This window comes from Panthera onca, chromosome D3 (genome assembly GCF_046562875.1).
Source record: "Panthera onca isolate mPanOnc1 chromosome D3, mPanOnc1 haplotype 2, whole genome shotgun sequence".
NCBI classification, from domain to species: domain Eukaryota; kingdom Metazoa; phylum Chordata; class Mammalia; order Carnivora; family Felidae; genus Panthera; species Panthera onca.
In genome coordinates, this window is record NC_138350.1 from 32,112,691 (window position 1) to 32,136,653 (window position 23,963).

Consider the following 23,963-nt stretch of genomic DNA (forward strand, 5'->3'; position numbering starts at 1 on the left):
ACTGAGGATGGCAAACTACTAATGGCAAACTACTAAAGGTACAGATTTGGTAAACAAGAAAGTTGCTTCCATCATAACGATTGCTTGTAATCTTTTGCCCTACATTTGGCAACAGCATGAGACGTCATTCTCCAACCCAAAGTGTGTTTGTCTCCGTGCCACCAACCAATGCCACGGTTACTGGGCTAGGAAGAACAGGTCCCTCTGAGACATCTACACACTGTTTCTAGTTCTTTCCATAGTCAACAGTCAGCGTGTCTCCCGATTCATGATGGCAACTGATAAAAATAGGTTCTTGAGAAAAGGGATTTTTACTTTCTCTATGAATTTTCACCAATGTTCCTATTGCATTGCTTAAATAGTATCATTGTCATAATTCTACTGGTTCTTAGAGCTGAACCGGCCTTTCAGGGATCACCTTGCTTGGCATCCATTTTTACAGATGATGCGACAATACCCCCAGATATTGAGTGATGTTTTGCTTGTACTCACTGAGGGGAGGAGAAGCCAAGTCCCCTCCTACAGAGCTTCTCTGTCACATCACCCTGCCTCTGCAGATGTGACTCCAGGCTCTGAATATTGGCATAACGATCTAGGGGATGCTCACTCGGTCTACAGTTAGCAGCATTTTTGAAGAAATAACTGAAACTAAATTAAAATTACTGGGAAAATAAACGGAACTTAATGTGGACACAAAAGTAACCTTGTCTATAGAACCACAGATGGGTCAGGGTTCAGACATTCCAGAGAATTCAACTCTTCTTTGATACTGAACTATGTTCATCTGTCCCAAGGATGGGTCAAAAGAAAACCTTTTCCATTCCGAAGGCAGGTAACTAAACAGCTGCTCTTTTCCCTGCCTCAACAGTCACTAGTCCCCGTTATCTACGTCATGGGTGGCGGTGACAGTCCTTTCCTGAATAACGTGTTTGGAGGCAACACCGGCATCTGTGGGAAGCAAGCCAGTAAATGGGAATCTCAGGTACCAGACGAGCTGGTAAGGAGGTGTAGATTCTGGGGCCAGAGGCAGTAGTGTGAAGATATGCAGACAGGCTCCGGACCTGAACCCACCACTGACTAGTGGTGTGGCCCTCCTTCCTGCACTGCAGTCTCCTGGTCTATAGAAGACGGGACACCAAGAGTCCCCCCTGCTGGGTTGTGGTGAGCATTAAGTGAGCATGTGTGTCTGAAGCCCTCAGTGAGTACAGAAGCACCTGTTCTTCTGGGAAGGCTGAAATCCTTGGCAACCTTCACAACAGGGAAACAGGCCCGTCCAGCTTACCTACTGGGTTTTGATTCAGCAACTTGCAAAGAAGAGACTGAAGAGAGGGATGCGGGGGGGGGGGGGGGGAGGGAAATTTCCAGACGCTAATTATATTACAGGCAGAGCAACACATTGTTCTATCGTCTCGTCATTCTTACTCGGATTTGAAGACGCTTTTCGTGAGCATGCCCTTCCCATTCCAAATGCACCGTTCAAATGAACACGTTGCTTAGATTCATAGATCTCTTCGTTTATATGCCTCTCTTAGAGGTCTTGTGACAAATCATTTGTTGTATTCTGAATACACGGTAGTATGAAATGAAACAGTAGCAGTCTGAATACCTGTTGCCCAGGCCTTCACAGACACAGAAGGTGCCAGATGAACCGAGCTCCTGAAGTAGGTCAGCTGGAATAATGGGGAATTGAGTGTGATTTTAAGCTGTATGGTTCATTGTACTTTAAAGTGAGAAATTCTCACTAATTCCGTGTCATCTGACACACGACTAGGAAGAATATTGATCCCAGAAGAAAGGGCTGTCACTGTTAGTCATGCCATGAACTTGGGGAAATCCTACCCCCTCCCCAGGATTCTTGCTTCTCATCTCTGACTCTTCAGAATTCTCTGAACTTACACAAGCACATCATACACTGAGTTTTTATAAGAGGATTAAGGGAAAAGAAGAGTAAATAAAAATGCATTTGGCCTTCTGATTCCTAATGATGAGGAAAAGTAAAAGGGATTTTTTTGAAAGTATTTTTTTGTTTATCTATTTTGAGAGACAGAAAGAGAGAGAGAGAACATCCCAAGCAGCCTCTGGGCTGTCAGCATACAGCCTGACCTGGGGCTCTATCTCATGACTGTGATGACAGTCAGGACCTGAGCTAAAATCGAGTCGGACGCTTAACTGAGTCACCCAGGCGCCCCAGCAAAATGGCTTTTTATTTCGATACATCCTTTATGCTTTTATGATTTACTTGTTTTTGAGGTTTCATTTTTGGGGTGCCCTCCTGGCAGGCACAAGTGACTATCAGAATAACAGATGAAGAAGTTTGACAAACCGTGAAGGAACCTACAGCCCATGATCCAGTAACAAGTCTTAGTGATGAAAAGTAAATTCTCAACAAAATTACTTTAATGTTTTCAACAAAGCCAAAGGATGAAAAGAATATTGTAGTATTTCTAAGTTTTAAAATCTTATCATAGGAGTTCTCTCTTATTATTAAACACACCAGAAAGTGTTGCTCTTATAAGATTTGAACCCCAGGCGTCTACATGGCTCAGTAGGTTAAGCGTCTGACTTCGGCTCAGGTCATGATCTCACAGTTCACAAGTTCGGGCCCCACATTGGGCTCTGAGCTGCCAGCTCAGAGCCTGGAGCCTGCTTGGGATTCTGTGTTTCCCTCTCTATCTGCCCGTCCCCCGCTCACGCTCTCTCTGTTTCAAAAATAAATAAACACTAAAAGAATTTTAAAAAATGTGAACCCTCTCTTCATTAACGTACTCTTTACATTAAAAAAAAACTTCTTTTCTCAAGAGTATGTAATTTTTTTTCCTAATGAGCTAATTAGAATAAGGTTGTTATCTAAATAACATTTTGTATAATCAAAACAAGAGTGGCTAGAGAAATCAAAAGAACAACATGGGTACCTGAATTTAAGAACGAGAAAAGTAGCTAATGAAACAGCAGCAAAAATGTGAATCCTACAGAACTGTATTGAAAAACAAGATTCTAATAAACAAAGAGCAATTCTAGAAGCCAAAGCTGTTGATTTTTAGACATCATTAGACCATGACAACGGATGGATAGGTTATACGTCACTTCCATCCAGACTCTCCTCTCTGGGCGTTAACTATGACAGTTAAACCTTAGGTAAAACCAACAGTTAACAAGATTCCAAACAGCCTATCAATCCAAATCAAAGATTTCTAGATACTCATGGGTTTAACTTTTTCAGCAAAACATATTTTCCCCATATCAATGACTTTTGGATAGAAATCTTTCTGAAGCGGTCCATACATCCTTGCCTTCTTGAAAGTCTGGTGTTTCACTTCTTGCTTCTTAAAGACTCAGGATATAGATTATGAGTATCAATCAATTATTGTATCTGACACAGACAAGTGACACCCAAGGGAATCTGTTCCTACATAGGATGTCTCAGAGGATTTGTTTTTTGAGTTCTTATGCATATGTTCTACTCATTTCTGTCTTTTTTTCCCAGTTGCTCATAGTACTTTTTTTTTTAACGTTTATTTATTTTTGAGAGAGAGAGAGAGAGAGAGAGAGAGAGAGATGGAGCATGAGCAGGGGAGGGGTAGAGAGAGAGGGAGACACAGAATCCGAAGCAGGCTCCAGGCTCTGAGCTGTCAGCACAGAAACCCACACGGGGCTGGAACCCACAAACCACGAGACCATGACCTGAACTGAAGTTGGACACTCAACTGACTGAGCCACCCCCACGCCCCTGTAGTACTTTTTTTTTTTTTTAAGGTTTATTTATTTTGGGCAGGGGGGCAGAGGGAGCGGGAGACAGAGGATCCGAAGCTGACAGCAGTGAGCCCAATGTGGGGCTTGAACTCATGAACCATGAGATCATGATTTAAGCTGAAGTCGGACACTCAACCCACAGAGCCACCCAGGTGCCCCTTCTTAATTTCCAATCTGATACAGGCTTAGGGTTTCGGTCGTAGACAGACTCTTGGACGTTAAGGCTTAGAGTGCAGGCTTTAGAGGCAAGTAGCAGCCCTCCAAGCATGAGCTATGTGATGTGGGGCCAGTTATTCCACTGAACCCCCTCATCCACTTCACGGGGTTTGTAATGGTGGCTACCTCATAGGTGTGTGTGTGTGTGTGTGTGTGTGTGTGTAATGAGATAATCCACGTACAACCTCAGAATGGTGTGTGCTGCAAAGCTAAGTATTCAGCGATACCCAAACCAATGGCTTGAAGATGTTTTCATGTGAGGATGGTTAAGCCATGGGGACTTGGAGCAAACCCAGCCTGGCCACCCTCTCCACCGTCACCATCACCGTGAGTGTCAGCAGTTGGCTATTCCCCTCCCTCAGAGTGGGGAAATGATACAGGCGGTTCCTTTAAGGCAGAAGGTTCGTCTTCAGTGATCAAGAACCGGAAAGAAGCCCCAGTCAAGGGCAGATGCAGGAGGAGGTCTCTGCCTACGCACTGGGCTCTCCCGAGAGAAAGCAGCCAGGCCTGTGCTGTGGGAAGAGCTGTCACCTCTCAGATGAGGAAGTGAACGATGGCCCCGGCTGGGGGGACCCTGCCCACCCCCAGACAATCATGTAGTCAGATATAGGACCCCGCTCATATACTGCTTACGTCTTCTCTGAGACGTACAAATGCGTCACCAAGTTTCATCGACCTCAACTCTGAAAACAAAGATCAAAATGAGGGACACCCTGCTCAAGTCACACCCTGCGGCTGAAATCAGGCTGATTCAGCGTGTGACGTGGACCAGCGGTCCCTGAGCCCAGGAAGGTGACACGACAGGCTCTGGAGTCAGACCCCCCTGGGTTCCTGACCTGAACCACGTGCCCACCAGCTCCATGGCCCCCTGGGCACGTCACCTGCTTTTCTGTGCTTGTGTGTCCTCATGTGTGAAGTGGGGAGAGCAGCGGCCACCCCAGAGTGCTGCTGTGGACACACAACCTAGGGCAGCACTTGGCGTGCAGAGTTGCATGAGCGTTACTCGTTATTTTCATTGCTACCAACTCAAGTTACCAACATCACTAAAATATATATATATTTATATATATGTATATATACACACATATATATGCGTATATATGTATATATGTATATATATACGCATATATATGTGTATATATATACATATATATATATATATATATATATATATATATATAATAAAGTGAAAAGTGAGGGGCAGAAAATTTTTTTGGTTGGGTATCATGCATTTTAAGATTCCAATTTGATTTTTCTTATATTTTCATCTAAACTATATAATTTACTCCAGATGAAAACATTTTCTGCAGCATATAGTATTTTTAGCTCTTCCCGTACAACTCCAAGCCTTGGAAAGGTACAGAAGAGAGACAGTCCTCTGCACACAGCACAGCCTGACCCTTCATTGGGAGCCACGCTGGCTCTGGGGCGGCTCCCAGAAGTGCCGTGCAGCCTGGGCGCAGTGCACGCATCTGACTGGGGGGGGGGGGGGGGGTGCATGGGCGCTGTCCCATGTCGGTGACAGCTCCCACCGCCCTGCTCCTGAGGGCCCTGCGGGTCTCAGGAATTCAGCAAGGATCCCAAGCATTGCACTGTCTCTCTGGAGAGAGTGGGGGCAGCGTCTCCCCACCTCCCCCCGAGAACAACAGTACTCTGCGTGTTTCTGGTGCACAGGTATCTGACAGCAAAATCCCTAAGCGAAGTTTCCAAAGCTTCAGCACTTGGCAACGTCAAATAAATGCCACCAGAAAGGCTATTAGATAACAGCTAACATCTGTTGGAAGCTTGCAGGATGCCAGCCACAGTGGCAAGCACTGAGATGCATTAGTGTATTTCATTTCCATCACAAGGTAGGCATTATTATTATTATTATCCCCATTTTAAGATGAGAAAACTGAGCACAGAAATGTCATTTAAATCACCGGAGGTTATATAGTAGACGACAGAGATAAGACAAGAGTCTCCATAACATTTAAGGAGTTTCCTCTAGTCACCAAAATGACTCACATACAATTGTAGTTTTTGTTTATTTTTTGAGAGAGAGAGAGAGAGAGAGAGAGAGAGCGCGCGCGCGCGCGCGCGCATGCAGTGGGGGAGGGGCAGAGAGAAAGGGAGCCACAGAATCTGAAGCAGGCTCCAGGCTCTGAACCGTCAACACAGAGTCCGACATGGGGCTCGAACTTATGAGCCATGAGAGCATGACCTGAGCCCAAGTCGGAGGCTTAACTGACTGAGCTACCCAGGCACCCCTGTTTTAATGGAACTATATATGTAGAGCTATTATAATTAGATTTCTGGTGCAATTTTGCTTCCTTTCTTTTCAAGAAAAAAAAAAAAAAAAAAAAAGAGCCTGAAGAAAGGATACCAAGCTGAGTAAGGGAACGAGTTCAGAGACTGATTACACAGAGCACACCATCCTGTTTATCTCCCACCCCCAACATGTACTGAGACTCTTTCAGGGTGACTTCACACAAAATCCTTTAAACTGACTGCTTGAAGTTCTCGCTGTTACGACTGTAAACAAGCAAACATGTCACATCCTTAGCCACCAAGGATGTGTAACGTGGACCAAATAAGCACTGAGGCAGCGCTGACCAAATGCATCAGGGCGGGGGAAACAGGGACACCGACGGGGAGGGGGGACGGGAGGATTTGCCACCTCTTGGCCCACAGGCTCCTTGGAAGGCTTAGGAAAGAACCTTGCCCTGCTGCAACCTGGCCACTGATGGTGCCCCTCATCGGGGCCCTGGGCATATAAGGGACTGAAGGCTGGTCGGCGACACCCAATCCGTAAGGTTAAACCACAGGAAACTGCATATTGTACGTCAAAAATGGCCGCATACTGGCAATCCCTCTTCCTATAATCTGTCCTATTTATTTTACAACTGGACATTTTAACCCCCTTCTCCTATTTTGTTCTTTGTATCTATAAGTCTGTTTCTGTTTTGTTTTGTTTATTTGCTTTGTTTTTTAGATTCCACATGTGAGTGAAGTTATATGATATTTGTCTTTCTCTGACTTACTTCAATTAGCATAATGCTGCCCTCTAGATCCATCCATGTTGTCACAAAGAGCAAGATCTCATCTTTTCATGGCTGAGTAATATTCCATAGTTTATCCTTTCATCTATTCACGGACACTTAAGTTGCTCCCGTATCTTGGCTATTGTATATAATGCTGCAATAAACACAGTGGTGCATGTATCTTTTTAAATTAGTGTTTTTGTTTTCTTCAGATAAACACTCAGAAGTGGAACTGCTAGATCATAGGGTAGTTCTATTTTTAACTTTTTGAAGACCCTCCATACCCCTTCCATAGTGGCTGTACCAGTCTGCATTACCACGAACAGTATATGAGGGCTCCCTTTTCTCCACATCCTCAACAACATCTGGTATTTCTTGTCTTTTTGGTAATAGCCATTCAGACAAGTATGAGGTGATATGTCCTTGTGGTTTTGATTTCCATTCCCCTGATGATGAGTGCTGTTGTGCATGTTTACACGTGTCTTTTGGCCATCTGGATGTCTCTGGAGACATGTCTATTCAAATCCTCTATTTTTTTTTAAGTTTTTTTTTTTAATTTATTTTTGAGAGAGAGAGAGAGAGAGAGAGAGAGAGAGAGAGAGAGAACAAGTAGGGGAGGGGCAGAGAGTGAGGGAGACACAGAATCTTAAGCAGGCTCCAGGCTCCGAGCTGTCCGAACAGAGCCCGACATGGGGCTTGCACCCACAAACTGTGAGATCATGACCTGAGCCAAAGTTGGACACTCAACCCACTGAGCCACCCAGGCACCCCATCCTCTATTTTTTAATTAAAATTTTTTGTGTGTTGAGTTGTGTGAATTCTTTATATATTTTGGATATTAACCCCTTATCAGTGATATCAGTTGCAAATCTCTTCTTCCATTCAGTTAGTTGCCTTTTCATTTCGTCGAAATATTTTGTTCTGTCGATGGTTTCCTTTTCTGTGTAAAAACCTCTTAGTTTGATGTCGTCCCACTGGCAATTTCTTATTATTCAATCTAATAGGTAATACAAGTCTTCTATATAAATGTAGATCTGGACCATACATAATGAAGCCAATAAGATGAAAAGCAAATGAGGAATTAGGAGACTCTGTGTCTAGTCCTGGCTTGACCTCTGGGTCAACACATTTGGAAGACCCTAGACAAGTCTCTTAAGGTTCTGCTGTCACATCTTGCTCATCTATAAAAGTAAGTTCACGCTTAAGGCTAGACTAGACACACTTAAGTCCGCTTCCAGCTGAAATGCTAAGAATCAAGAAGTCAAAATAAGAGTGGAGAGAAGGATGGGGCGCCTGGGTGGTTCAGTCGGTTAAGCGTCCGACTTTAGCTCAGGTCATGATCTCATGGTTCACGGGTTTGAGTCCTGCATCAGGCTCTGTGCTGACAGCTCAGAGCCTGGAGCTTGCTTCACCTTCTGTGTCTCCCTCTCTCTCTACACCTCCCCCACTCATGCTCTGTTTCTGTCTCTCTCTCTCTCAAAAAGAAATAGTAAAAAAAAAAAAAAAGGAGTAGAGAAAAGGAGGTGTGGTCAAAATGAAGTGAAGAAGTCAACTGCATATGACCCATGATCTATTGGGACAAGAGTAGTGCCGAGTACAGAGCAAGTACTGGAAATAGACACCCTGGAAAGAGTTAATCTCCCAAATTTCTTGGTCTCATGAAAAATAATTTGGCTTAAATACAAAGTAGTTTCAACTTTATCCTCAGTGAAATCAGCTTGGACCATTTAAAGCAATCTTTTCAATGAAGCTCATACATTTTCTAAAGTTCTTGTAATTCTTTTCTATTATCTGTGCAGTTGTTTTTATTTATTTCTACCGTAACCCTTACGCTATAAAATCTTACACTGGAGTAAGTATAAAAGTCTCCAGTTGAATTACCTAGAACTCAGCTCCAAGACAGCCATGACTATAAGAACATCTCACCAGGATATTTCTGCAGGTCTAGACTCTCTTTCTCCATTCCTGTTGTGAGCAGGACTCCTCGGATGTTTCATGATTTGTACAAGGTGCTCTGGCACCACTCCCCTCCATCCCTGGTCTACCTGCCAAACCCGTTCATTCTGCGGTCTGGTCCAGGTCTCACCTTCCCTGGGACAGGGCCACCAACTGCTCCCTAACAGGCCAATCTGACCCTCCTCTGCATAGACAACATACCTCAACGTGTCCTAGTTGTTTATTTAAACTCCTTCTGGACACACAAAAATGTACCTTGGCATTTCCAGCGTTTACCCCAGTTCCTGACATACCAGGTAACCATTCTTGAAAAACTGTATTGAATGCTTATTTGGAGAAAACTGATAATGGGTAATTTGAAAGATAATTATCTTCTAGTAAAGGAGAGAAATTCACATGATATGATGTACTACTTATTAAAGATAACTTTTAACAATGATCGTCTTTATCAGCTTAATTCCTTCAAGCAGACAAAGATGCCAGTTGATGTCCTTTGAGTTTCTTGGGTAAGTGATTACATAGTTTCACCAAAACAAATAAAAATACAACGTTTTAAGAATTATTTTAAATAACCTAAAGAAATTTAAAAACGAGTACTTGGTTATGATATGTCATCATTTAAAATGCAAAGCAATCGAACATTTAAATAATGTAAAAATTTAGAGGAGACTGGGTAAGGAGAGGAAGCTTGAGAAAGAGGGGTTAGGGTTCTCCCAATAATTTCTCAAATCAGTCGTATTCTCGCTAAAGGTATTCTTTAGGGTAATGAATATGCTGCTACGGATAAAAACAAATGAAACCTGGTAATAATTCCATAAAACTGCTAACATTAGTTTTGATTAAAATGAAAACTCAAGTAGCAATTTTTGTTTTTTACAAATACTCATTTGACTGAGATTGTGTAAATGGTTCTAGAACCCAATCAAGAATCATGGATGGTAAAACTCATTTTTGAAACCAAACATCACTCTCCTATCTGATGGATGATAATAAAAGGGGGAAAAAATAAGGAGAAAATGTCTGTTTTCCTTTTTCAGAGAGAACTGTAGAAGGAGTTTTTGCCGTGAAAAGTTTTCATTCTTTTCAGATATTTTTGAAGAATTATCATTGCACTAAGTGTAATATTTTATTTTATTTTATTTTATATATAGACAGAGGGTGTGTGCATTAGTGGGGGAGAAGAACAGAGGGAGGGAGAGAGAGAGAGAGAGAGAGAGAGAGAGAGAGAGAGAGAGAATCTTAAGCAGGCTCCATGTTCAGCATGGAGCCTGACATGGGGCCCGATCCCATGACCCTGGGATAATAACCTGAGTCTAAATCAAGAGCCAGATTCTTAACTGACTGAACCACCCAGGCGCCCCATAAGTGTAATATGTTTAAAACAATGTTCACAACTTACATAATACTTTGTGCATGATTCAGCCTGTGTGTGTGTGTGTGTGTGTGTGTGTGTGTTTGTGTGTGAGTTAGGATAAACAAGATTTTGGTAAGGTTCATTTCACTTCAATGTGGGATAAGCAAGTTCAAATGGAAATGAGTGGCTGTTTATCTTTTCTCTTCCTACATTTTACATGCTTTATAGAATGAAAAAAAACACATTTAGCCTGAACATAGTTTTGACTACTAATACTTCTTTAAACACTAAGTAATTATGTGCATGTGTAACAAATTGACTGCCACAACTGTGATTTCACTACTTAAGCTAAAAGATGACATTCTTTCCTTTTTTTATTTTTTTTTCAACGTTTTTTTTTTTTTTTTTTTTTTTTTTATTTTTGGGACAGAGAGAGACTCTTTCCTTTTTTTAAACACCATTAAGCCAAGTCGGTAGACCCTGGGCTCACCTTAGGCTCCAGCCAAGCTCATGGCTCCCACAGTCCATCAGGACAACGAAGGAGCTACACTGGCAGATGGATCCTGATTTTGTGATGGGCATGTGCTTCCTGACCAAGTGAGTGCACGTGTGATTCCGTGGACTGACAATGTCTCTTCCTGTCTGCGTTCTTCTGTTCCGTCTCCCAGAAGCCTTGTTCCAAATCCACAGTGTGCCCGATTTTTTAATAAAATGAATAGTAAGTGTTCCAGCTGGGTTGGCAGCCTCTGTCCTGTCTCCCTAACTCTCCATCTCCTTTCAACACCCACCTTGACTTCAGCTAGGCTGGTTTTTCCCAACTCGGTCCGTAGCTCTTGCTGCTCTGCTAATGAAAACACTATTCTCCCAGGAAGTAGCCCCACCACACGAAGCCTGTGGTCTGAGCCCTACTGTCCTTAGGAATCTTCTCTGAGTGGCTACAGAATTTCTAGTCTATCCCGCAGGAGGTAGTATTAAATTATACAACACTGTGTGGCTCATTAATTCTATAGCACATACCATAGCTTGCTGTACGTACGTCTTGTTTCTTCACTAAGTCGTAGGTTTCCTGCGGCTACAATCTTTGCGTAACTTTGCATAACTCACAGTCCTAAGTACAGTGCTGAGTGTGCGGCAATTACCTTGGTGACCACAGTACACATCTTGGAGCAGAACTCTGTGGTAAATGCCATGGCAAGCAAGGAGGCGATGGTTCCTACCCCCACTAAATACATGTTCATTGGCAAAACACAGCACGACTATGACGTGTGAGCTTTAAATAAGAAGGACGCGTAAAGATTTGAAATCATGACACATAATCCACTTTCTAAGTGAGTTTAAGCCTTGCTAATCGGAGGAACTCAAAGGGGGCAAATACTCCTTTCTTTAGTTACTTATATCACTCAGCATTAGTTGAGAACTTCCTAAGTACTCAAAAGGAACCTCTGGCAAATCAGTATTTAAATAAAGACGAATAGCACCCAAACTGTGTTTCGGGAATCGTGGTCGTTCAGGAAGAGGAATTAAGAAACAGCAGGCAGGTTTTGCAGGTGGTAAAGCAAGAACTGGTGGGAAGGAGGGACCACGTGTGATGTGCGGATGGAGGTAAGCGTGGCACATGGGAGGAAACCAGGGGTCTTTCCTAATGCAGAAGTTTCAAGGACTGGGAAGTGTGGGAGGGACAGAATGTCCTAAAGCCAAGAAGGAATACTACAGGATGGGTACAGAGTGAACGGGAGACTCCTGTGAGACAGGGCACATGGCCCTATAGGAAATGGTCAGAGAAATAGCCCCAGAGAGCTACCAAACGCTCTGACACGTTATTAGCCACCCAGAACCCAAAGGTCAAATGCCCTCCAGGTGTTCCACTTGGGTTAACTGTATACTGTAAGGTACCCCTTGGAGGGATGAAGGCTGTGGCTTCTACACTTTAAAACATGGATGTTCACCCTCCAGTTCCATCCACGTTGTTGGGAGAGTGAACTATGCTAAGTGAAGTAAATCAGTCAGAGAAAGACAGAAACTTAACAGAAGACCATAGGGGAAGGGAAGGAAAAATAAGTTATAAACAGACAGGGAGGCAAACCATAAGAGACTCTTAAATACAGAGAACAAACTGAGGGTTGATGGGGGTGGGGATGGTGGGTGACGGGTACTGAGGAGGGCACTTGTTGGGATGAGCACTGGGTGTTGTATGTGAGTGATGAATCACGGGAATCTACTCCTGAAGCCAAGACTACGCTGTAGGTGAGCTAACTTGACAATAAATTGTTTGAAAAAAATTAAGAAAAGAAAAAAAAGAAAACTATTACTCTAAAAGCAAAAAAAAAAAAAAATGAATAAATAAAACATGGATGCCTAATAAAATTTTCCTATATTTTCATAACGAAGTACTCTGGCATTTCGTCTAAGCACCAAAACCATTTCCTTACAATTTAATGCTAATTCGTTACTGTCAAACTTTATTTCAAAAACATTCACTTGGCAATTCAGGCTAGATATTTTCCCCACACTTAAAAGATTAACTGCAATTGTGTTTTATAAGTGACTACCACTCTGAGATAAAAAAACGTTAAAAGGACTGCTTTCTGAGGGCCCTAAGTCAATTTTATGCTACACCGGCTGTCTCTGGGTGCGAGACTGGGTATCTGGGGGCTGGAGTAAGAGAGAGACTTTTCACCCTCTTACATCTTTTGGACTTTGTGCCATACACAAACACTTCCTATTCAAAAAAATACAAATACAACTTTAAAAAATGCAACTGCTTTGTGTAGTGAAAATGTTATGCATACAGTGGATTTAATTTAATCCAATGCTGTTAAGAAAGGCAGAACAGAAAATGTACAGGAGTATTTTAAGAAGTGAGGAAAAAACCCCCACACATTATGGATGAGGTTCTCAAGCAAAGCTAAAAAAATTCAAAAATCAGTGTCTGGAAGGAATCTTTTCAGGAGTAAAGTCATTGCTCTGCCTCTTAAAACCTCAGTGTACCTTTCTCACAAACCACACGTGTCAACTCGTTCAAGTCTTAATGTGACATAAGTATAGCCTACTTGTCTGCTCCTTCCACCATTTCCTGAGAGACAGCCGTAAAGTTCAAGATGTTTTCTCTCCCAGTTACATAAAACTAGCAACGATAAGGACAATATGCTCTAATGCTAAGGTATTTTTAAATGTCATAGGCTCCTGGAAAGAGCAAGTGTCCCTCGAAGTGAACTTCTGCTTTGGTAAGCCAAGTGACAAATTCCCAAAGTATCAAAATTTGAGATGAGACTTGACAGCAAAAATCTCACACTTTCAAAGGATTGGAGGTTTCAATGACATCTTACTCAAGGAGTTAAAAAAATGTGTTGCTTTATCTTGTGACCCTTGAAAATGTGTCCCCTGTAAGGAAAAACACTCTAGGGAAGAGTTGCCTTGTGGGCTCAAGCCTGGATTTCTTGGTGTGTTGTAGACGAGAGGTTGCTCCACACGCTTTTATTATCAAGAGCACAGAATAATGGCCTTTTAATTATGTGAAGAGCAGCATCACGATCTATGTTCTATTTGGTTTTCACTGTAGGATGTAGAGAGAATCAAAAAATTGGTAACAGCTTGCTCCCTTAAATATTTACTGTGGATAAAATTTATTAGTCTGCTAAAATCAGAGTGTGAATGTTTTGATAAGAACAGGGTAGTTATATGGCCTCAAAAAGAACATTCCTAGAACAGACGTAAGAATTACAAAGAGGAAAAGGGCAGCGGACCCCACCTTCACTAAGAGCTTCAGCGTTAACATCCGTGATGCACTAGGAAGGATACGAGGTCACTTGTGGGCTTTTGCTGCCAAAGCGTTAATCGCATCTGGTCACGACACATCAGATGAGCCACAGTGAGGGCACTCCTCAAAATTAATGTCTGGTCAAGGTCAGGACAGAAAGGAAGGCTGAGGAACTGATGCAGAATAAAGGAAAAATGGAAATGAAATGTAGTGCTTGATCCTGGATTGGACTATTGACCAGAGTTCTCACGATGATGATGACGATGATGATGGTGACAACGACGAAGACGACGACTGTAATTTCACTATATTATTCACTATATATTATTATCTGGACAAGTGGTGAAAACTGAATAACATTTGTAGGTTACAAAACAAGACCAAATCAATGTTAAATCTCCTAATTTTGATAACCATACTGTGCTTATCAAAGTGCCTGTCCTTGTTCATCACAATACACACTGGAGTATTTAGAGGTAAAGGAACACGGTGCCTGCAACCAACTCTCAAATGGTTCATGAAAAAAATGTGTGTTAGTGTAGACAGAAGGGGGAAGCAAATATGGCCAACTAGCTATTGGTGAATCTGTGTGATGAGTGCCTGGAAGTTCTTTGTACTACTTTTGCATTTTGGGGGTAAGATTAAAAGTGTTGCAAAATAAAAAGTTACTTGTTAGGAATGCCCCTTATGATACTGTCTCAAAGAAAAAAAAATGGAATTTTATTTTATTTTTATTTATTTATTTTTAATGTTTTTACTTATTTTTGAAGGAGAGAGAGAGAGAGAGGCAGAGCATGAGCGGGGGAGGAGCAGAGAGAGAGGGAGACACAGAATTCGAAGCAGGCTCCAGGCTCCAAGCGGTCAGCACAGAGCCCGATGTGGGGCTCGAACCCACAAACTGTGAGATCATGACCTGAGCCGAAGCCGGACGCTCAACCGACTGAACCACCCAGGCGCACCAAAAATGGAATTTTAAAAAAGCATCCTCATGGAAGCGCTAGTCTTGTCGATGGATCTAACCAAAATACTTTACTAAAATAATAGCAATTCCTTTCATTTTATACCAGCTGTGCAAAATGAAGTATGGGGGTTCCATTTGTCCTTAGCGTTTTGACACAAGCAAAGTGAGGCTTGGAAGCAGGTTTCTGATGGGGGAGTGCCTTCTGCCCAATGGCAGACAGAGCCTCAGAGAGCCTTGCAAAGGCAGACATGCAGGAGTGGCCTCTTAATGGATTCGGGAGTAGTCTTGCCAAAGACAACTTACATTTTGTCACTCCCTGACTAGAATCAGTGAATGGTTTTCCAGAACCTTGAGGAGGAGGCCCAAATCCCCTGGCCTCAGCTCAGCATGAAGCTGGTCAGGTGGGGCCCCCCACACACTCCCAATAGCTCCCCATAAACATCTCTAGTGTAGCGCTGTACCACAACATCCACTTTGTTCATAAGTCTGTATTCCCTCTAGAGGATAAAAGCGTCTAGAGGAAAAGTAGCGCTCCTTATTCATCCTGGTATCCACAGACACTTAAGTGTGTTGCCTAAACACTGAAGAAGCTAGAGGAGCTAAGGTAACCTCTTGCACATCCACCTTTCCCCCTCAGCAGCACCTTCACACTCAGTTTTGGCAGAAAAAGCCTTGGGGGTCATCAATGCTATCCCACTGAAGACTGCTCTTCAGACCACTCTGTTACAAAGGCCTCTCTCTGGAGAGAAAGGGAAGCCATGTTCCATCTTTGCCAACAGCCAGGGTACTCCACGCGCAGTGGGAAATCATGAAACTCCCTGCTTCCCTGGCAAGTTCTTTCCCTCGTTTCCTGCCGTTTCCTCAACTGGAGCTCTCAGACTAGATGGTCTCTAAGGCCTCACCAACAGTCCGTTTTCAACACACACCACGGTTTTTAAAATATGACTTTGACAACGCCCTGTAAAATCAATATGGCGGCCTTGCTCTGAGACATAGGCACTCACCACTTCCAGCAAACTTCAGAAAAGGAAAAAAAAATCCAGGGGTGCAAATGAGAGAAAGAATGGTTATTCTTTACTTAAAGAAATAATCTTTCTAGGATTTTTTCTTAAAACTAGAGAAACACATCCTGGGACATTTAAAATATTTTATTTAGCAAAAGTCTAATGCTGAAAACTTTCCTGAGGAGGAACCTATTCTTGAAATGTGATGTATTTCAGTATTAACTTCCCTCGCGGAGGGAGGGGGTGCTTCAGGATACAGCTCATCTCTCTATTATTAGAAAGGGTGTGTTGGGGTGAGTACTGGGTTACAAGAATTAGCCAGAAGCTTGCTGGAACGTGTGGCAAAACCAAGCAGACACTGTAGCCCCAGGGAGGAAGGTGAAAAATGTGACAGACATCTGGCAAATCTAGGGCAGTTACAGGTGGCCTCAGAGAACCTGTCGCTAGGCAAGGCACAGAACGGAAGGGGAGGACCAAGAGGGGCAGAGATGGTGGTAAAGGAGGAAGCCGGAAGTCACTTCAAGAAAATCTGACTGGAGGTAAGATGGAGTAGGAGGAACACGGCTGAGACACGGGGGGCTGTGGGTGACAGAGGTCAGGTGGGAGAGTGCCTGGAGGAGCTCCCCCTGCCCCCGGGGTGTCTGTGCTGTGAGGAGACACTCAGGCCAGGGTCCTGAGCAGTCAGGGCCAGTGGATGGCTTGACAGCTCTTTGGGGATAATTAGAGACACCTCCTCCCAGGTATGTTGTGAGGTGTTGGGGACATCAGCACTTGGCGTGGACAGAGGACACGGTTTATAGGTGCTGGCTCAAAACAGGGCTGTAGGGTACAGCTGGCTGGTGGGGGAATAGTGAGAAGGTTCAGTTGTCTCCCCCCCTGCACCCAGAGAGGACTTGACAGTGTGCAGGTAGCTGAGCGTTCGTCGGAGGCCACCAGGGCAGGACTGCGGTGAGGAGGGCTGGCACCAAATCAATGCCGGATCACTGCTTCAGTCCTCATAACGACCTCACGCAGTAGGTACTGTGATCACCTCTGTTTCACAGTTGAGAAAAGGCAGACGGCAACAAAGTGATTTGCTCAAGGTCCTGCAGTGGTGGGGACGTCAGAATTGGAGCCCAGGTGGTCTGGCCCCAGTATTTTCCCTCAAGATCAGGACACTGTCCAGTCCACAGACTCCGAGATCCTGGACAGGAGTCTCTGGAGCACCTTGTCCACTTCCTAGCCCAGGAGGATGCTCTTTCTAGGCCCTGCCTTGGCCCTTGAAAGCACAGACGCAGCCTGAGCCCCGCGAGGCCATTCTCCCCTTGGGCTCCCGTTCAGGGCAGTCAGCTCCCCACCCCGCGGCTCCCCACACCAGGGGTGGCTGAGATCTGGGAAGGGTATGCCCAAGGCGCCCCCGTGCAGTAATCCCTGTTTATTAATCGCATTTGAAATTATCCAAGAGGATTTTTCTCTTGGATGCCATATATACAGATTTCTAAGAGTTTCTGGTTTACTGTGGAACACATACTGGTAGTTCCCACTTCTTACACTTCCTCATGTTACCCTTCTCTTTTACAACACAAAGCAAACCTCACTCCTTCGAAAGGCAAAGAACAGGGTGGGTGCCTGGGACGTGGATCGAAATGTCATCCTGAGCGAAAGCGAGGGTTCACTGTTTCGTTGTATGGAGGGGAACCTTCCTTTCCGTAACGCAGTGTGATGGCCCAGGTGGCCAGTCCCCGGACTTGTGACACCCACAGCTCCCTAGTGGAGTGGACAAAGGATTATGTTATATTCTAACAGGCACTCAGGAGTTGTTTTCCGTGTACCCAGCTGTGTGGTGTGAGTTGTTGGGGGAGAGGACAGGAGGACAGCCAGGGGAGAAGCCTATTCCCTGGGAGCTAACACAACTGGCCTGTCATTTCCTGACAGTGCTGGGGGGCTCAGAGGGCCCTGATGAGGTTCGAGGGCAAATGCTGGGGACCTAGGGGGGTACTGCAGCTGGGGCTCCAGATGGAAAATTTACTCCTACCTGACACATATTGTGGGCTTTAAAGACTTTTTGGGTGGTGGGATGAAAGAGTTCAGTTGGTTAGAAAAACACTAGCCCACTAACCTGGGTGATGTGAGTTCTAGAATTCTGCACGCATTCCCCACAGGAGACAGGACAAGCGCACAGTCAAGAGTAGCTAAGGGTGCCTCAGCACCGGATGCTTCTCAGCCCTTCCGTGCACCCTCCTAACAGCCGCTCCAGGAAGCCTGGCTCCCACATCTGTTCTCACTGAGGGGCAGGTCACTTGCCAGGGGTCACGTCTTTTGAGAGTGGTGGATCTAAGACCCAAGGTGGGCAGCTCCCCGGGCCCTACCCCTCTGCTCTGCAGGGAGCCAGCCTATTCTTCAACCAAATTCCTGGTGTACTTTTACCTGGGAGGGGAGGACAGAATAGTTCCTGCTCTCCGGGCTTATGCTGACCTATAATTCTGATAAGACGGTCACTTAGGAAATAGCAGCTAGTAATGACAGAGTACCGATCAACACATCAGACTGCTTTCACATTTCTCCTTGAGCCTTATTTATCAGCTTCCCCTTAGAAAAAAAAAACCTAGCAAGCCACAATTTTAAAAGAACTAATAAAATCCCCACATTTTAAGAAGAAAGGAACCACGCAAATTACTAATTCAATTTAATTAATTGATTTAGGTTTGGTATTGTGCTAAGAGTTTTTTGGGAGGTGAAGGGGGAATGTGTCACAGTCATCAGCTGAGACAGTTTTCAATCACCTCATGCGTAGATGAGCTGGAGGCAAAGGCATGGTCCTAACTAGTGCAGGGGTTCCTGGACGGACCCCAGTCCACAGAAAGACAAGTTTTGGATGTATGCATGAGAAAAGAACGAACTAGGCACCTATCAATGAATACCATCCCACGCCAGGCTGCTCCGTTATCTCCCATCTGAATTGCTTCAATAGCTTCCTGAAGTTGCCCCTCTGCAGTCTTGGCTTCCTACTACCCATTCTCCCCCTACAGCCAGAGTGGTCCTGATAAATCACAACCAGAGCATGTAACTCCTCTCCAAAGGCCCTTCAGATCAGTACAGATCTGGGAGGTCTGGCCCTGAACATTCTCCCTTACCCCCCACCTCTCCAGAACAACTGTTAGCTGGAGAGATGCTATCCCCTGTCCACCTCGGCATTCTCTATTAAAACTTAGGTTTCAAGTAATTCAGCTGCCATCCAAATGGAAGGCAATATGAACAGCAAAAAGCCAAAAGGTAAACTTAAGTGTAATATTCTTAGAGAAAATCCTTAAGACACCTCAAGATAAGGCTAAACTTTTCACGATAATGGGCAATCTCGTATAATTTTAAATGTATATTCTGATTTTTCCTTCTTAAATTAAAGAACTCTGAAATTAACTTTTTATGATAAAATCCTTTTCTATCTACAAGAAAATGAGCCTAAGACCTCACTTGTGACACCGAAAGACTTTCTGAAGGATCCAATCTCAAAAAGTCCTAGATTTAATGAATTTGTGCTGTATTTACTATTAAGATACTTGATTTAGCTCTACTTTTATGGCTTTTACAATAATATATAGTTTCTTTAAATAAAAGTTAATTTTCTCCAATATCTTAGTATCTTTCTCGGTGAGGATCATCAAAATGTGAATCCAAGAACTATTCAAGTTAGTAATATAAGTGATGACTATTTCAGAGCATGATAGAATACATGTTACTGAAAAATGTGTGGACATTAAAATAAAAATGGAATCTTCAGAAGGAACGTTATATGTTTAGGTATTAATTTCCTTCTTTATATAAATGTAGACTATTAGAAACATAATCACATTTGACACGCCATAGGCACATAAGACAAAAAAATGTCAGGTTTAAAACCTACTGAAAGAGAAAAAAAGGATTATCTCTGAAAGAGCATAATTGCATTCATCCCAGTCAACCCAGAACTGTTGGGTCCTAATTCTCTTTTATTTTATTTGTAATGAATTATGGTTTCTGATACTTATTTTTAAGTAGCCTTAACACACCTATGTGAAAATACATGTTTTCAAAGGAAATGGGTCCTTCAGTTTTCTCTTTTTATTAAAAATATTCACGATAGAGCTCAAAAACACTTTCACAGGTTAGGTGCTTTGGATTCCTTAGTAATCCCCTCAGGAGTTACTGTTTCTGAACTTGGCATTGAATATGAAATCCCTTATCAGGTGTGAGCCTATCATGTGAAGAAGAAAAACATGTGACTAACACACCTTAATTCTAATTCCTCATTACATGATAAGAATCACTTTTTTTCCTAAGTCAGAATGATATAGGAGATATTTTATGATTACTTACTTTCAAGCAAACATGCCCAGACAGACTTGAGAATTCAAGTACATGTCTATGAATGTGTAAATCTGAAGTTGCATGGGAACACCATCTGTGATTTGAGCTAGGACCTTGTAGTTTTGGGGGACCTCTTCGATACATACAGTGTCACAGAGTACTAGGGGACACCCTATAGCTCTAGCTGGCTGAATCACTGCTTTGGTCCTACCCCCTACGCTCCTCCCTCATCATCTCCTTTACCCCCTCTAAGCCATCCAGTTAAAGACACAGCTCAGGGAGCACCTGGGTGGCTCAGTCGGTTAAATGTCCCACTTCGGCTCAGGTCACGATCTCATGGTTCATAAGTTCAAGCCCCGCATCGTGCTCTGTGCTGACAGCTCAGAGCCTGGAGCCTGCTTCGGATTCTGTGTCTCCTTCTCTCTCTCTGCCCCTTCTCCACTCATGCTCTGTCTCTCTCTGTCTCTCTCTCAAAAATAAATAAACGTTAAAAATAATTAAAAAAATAAAAAAGACACAGTTCAGTAAAAAAGTGTTCCTGCTGTGCCAGACACCCTAGCCCCCTTTTCTAGCCAGTTTGCCCCTTCTAACCCTCCCTTTTAGAAATTCTAGAGCTCTGACTGGTTACACTGGAATGCTTATCAGAAGCAAAAATCAAATGAAAGGATGCAAACAAAAGCTTTAAAAAAGGGTAATCCTTATCTGCCATCTTGCTGCAAAGCCTATAGGACAGGATGCTCCCGTTGAAGAGACAGGGTAGGGGCTAGAAGGTACACACTGGCCCAGACTTCAGTCAGAGCATTTTACACACTGTTTGTTGTACACACTGCTTTTTGCATCACCTTCCCTTTGAAGAGAGGACTCTGAGAAAGAAAAATGTCTCAAGAACCCTACACCGGGTGATGAAAACTTTGAAATTCTGTTACTGTTGGGAACGTACACACATACACACACACTCACGCACGCGCACACACAGAGGTGCAGGCACAAATATGTTCTTTTGGCACAGCTATAAGAAAGATGAGTTTCTGAGAAATCTAACAAATATATTTTCCTTTGACACATGCTTAATCCAATTACCACATAACAATATTTTGAAAATATGCATATACACCAAAGAAAAGAAAATTGCAATTTATTTCACCCTTTCACATGAGCCGTACTGCCATCCCACTGGTTAGGAAAGTGCCCGTAAATACTGCAGATGTGAAGCAAACTACATTTTTCCATCATAGAATAAACACTCAGAAGGGATCCGTGTTATTTACAGCATGCATTCTCTTCTCATTTGAGCTACAGGATGCGCATCGTAAGAGTGACCTGAATTCTGTTCTACTATTCCCATGGAAGCAATCACTTACCAGAAGTATTTCTTTCTGCTTACGTAAATTTTATTCTTTGGTTATCTGGGAAACTGCTGAGTTATCAATTTAGAAATACATATAGGAAAAAGTACTACCAATATTTTCCTAAAGGTATGCCACTTTCCTGATTACCGACCTCACGAATACATTCATAAAAGCGTTTCTTACAACCCCATCGTCTTTAATATTTTTAACAAAGGTTAATATTTTGTCATGAAGGAAAGCCTTTCTCTAGGCAGAGAGCTAGATTTTAAAGAATGTCAAGAATATAATAATATTAGCATTGATTCTCAAGCAATCTCATTGAAAATGGGTCTCTCTTGAACCATTTAAAATATTTCAAGAAGGATTTACTTACCTGGGAATATTCAAAGTCAGTGATAGGAGCTATACTCTTGATATAGTCTGATCGAAACTGGTTTTCTGGGTTGGCCAGTGGAACTGGAGGTATGATAGTACTCATAGCAGAAACAATTGTCTAAAATGGAATGAAGAAAAAAGCATATGGATAAATAGAACATTGAGGCTCCGTGTATGACAACTAAAATATACCACACAAACATTTTTTAAAAAGCCCTTACCACAATAGCGTCTTTAACATTTTTCCGGATGTCCAGGATTTTCTGTTTCTTTTCCCTATATGAAGAGAATTGTTATTAATTTAGTTCACTTTTAGCACTCACTTGAATCAGTTGATGTGGGGTTTTAAACTTCCAGCTGCAGCATGGGGCTAGACTGGTTTTCCTGGGGGTCAATGTCAACCCCCAAGACAAAAGGTGCAAAGTTTTTAACTGGTAAAGGAAAACATGCTTTTTTTCTAATCTGTACTCTAAGCAAACTTGAATGCATGCGTTACAGACCATATATAGTTGTATACAACTACGCAGGCTACACATAGCCTAGCAAAGTGGTTATGAATACTGCATATAAAAGCTATACAGCTACACTTGTAAATACATTTTATTTGAATTACCATATGTGATAGTTAGGAATTGAAATAGAAGCAAAGGATATAGACAAAAATATTTAGTGACATATTGGTTAAGTGTACTCAGAGCAAAACTAATATCACAGACCAACACCTCAAGAACATCTAATAAGTCATATTTTGTTAAGCAAGTTATTTTATTTTTTGATCTAGACACCACCAAAAGGATTCGGCTAAATATTACAAATTCAACAACAGGCTTCTCTTTTCCTCCCTCTCAAAAGTCTGCTCGATGATCAAATTAACTGTTTAAAGAAAGCACTTTGGGGGAAGCTAGAGAGAAGTGAAAAAGTTCGCATGCAGTTTGGAGGCAAAGGCAAAAGCAAAACTGATCGTTCCTTACTCAGGATTAAATCCATTGACATGCAGGATCCTCATTTGTTTGACGATAGTGCTTTTCCCCGACTCACCAGCGCCTGCAAACAAACAAAAAGATTGCTGTGATCTGTAGCCCAACACCGTTGCCATCGCTGCCGCCAACCCAGACAGCAATTACCCTACCCAGCGTGGGTATTTTCCAGCACGCGCCAGCTCGTGGCTGGAGGAGCGGTTCCCCGGTCGCCGGCGGTGCGCGCGGCCCCCTCCCGGCCCTGCCCGCCCGGCCCCCGCGCTGGCTCGCTGCGCTCTGGGCTGTGCGCTCCGCTCGGGCCGGGGCCGCCAAGCGCCCACCGCCCTTACCCAGTAGCAGCAAGCGGTGAGTCGCTTTGTAAGCCAGACGCTCCTTCTGCAGCTGCTTCTCGATCTTCTTGTTGGCCTCGCGTCGTTCTTTTTCATCGACGCCCTGGTCTTCTGCGGTCTTGCTGTTGCCCAAACACCCCATGCCTGCCCCCTTGGATGGACGTCGGGCAGAGTTAGGAATGTGCACAAAAAGCAATAGAGAGTTGTAGATGTGTGTAGATCCTGCGACGGCTTCTCCTCCTCGCTGCTGAAAGAGATGCTCTGGTCTCTCGGTGTTTTTCGATCAGAACAAGCGTTCCGTCTCCCCTCCCTCTGCCCACCGCAAACTCCTAACTCAAAAGGATGCGAGGACGACTCGCGGAGCCAAATAAATACTTTTTAAAGGTAAAGGCTTAGTATTTTCTGCTGGACAAACAGCATGGCATGAAAGGAGACGGGGGCCGAGAGCGCCGAGCTCTGCCGGAGCCAGCCGGGATGGCGCTGCGCCCTCCGCTCGCCCCGCGTCTCCGCGCCCGCGCCGCCCGCCGAGCTGAGCCCCGCTCAGCCCCGCTCCCGCCTGCGCGGCGGGGAAGCGCCCAACGGGACCGTG

The 23,963-nt window shown here is 43.6% G+C and overlaps 1 protein-coding gene across 5 annotated transcripts in view; it reads right to left on the bottom strand.

Annotated features, from left to right (window-relative positions):
• Window positions 1-23,963, bottom strand: part of GNAL (G protein subunit alpha L) — a 152,179-nt gene that overhangs the window by 84,079 nt on the left and 44,137 nt on the right. For 2 of the 5 annotated variants that reach the window (XM_060613215.3, XM_060613217.3), the window contains exons 2-5: window positions 23,375-23,618; window positions 23,040-23,112; window positions 22,290-22,344; window positions 22,067-22,186 (exon numbers count right to left, since the gene is read on the bottom strand). In XM_060613215.3, coding sequence (XP_060469198.1) covers window positions 22,067-22,186; window positions 22,290-22,344; window positions 23,040-23,112; window positions 23,375-23,516 — 390 coding nt within the window. In that variant the 5' untranslated portion in view covers window positions 23,517-23,618. Of the gene's footprint in view, window positions 1-22,066; window positions 22,187-22,289; window positions 22,345-23,039; window positions 23,113-23,374; window positions 23,622-23,963 lie in introns of all 5 variants that reach the window. The other 3 variants (XM_060613216.3, XM_060613218.3, XM_060613213.3) reach the window with 2 other exon arrangements.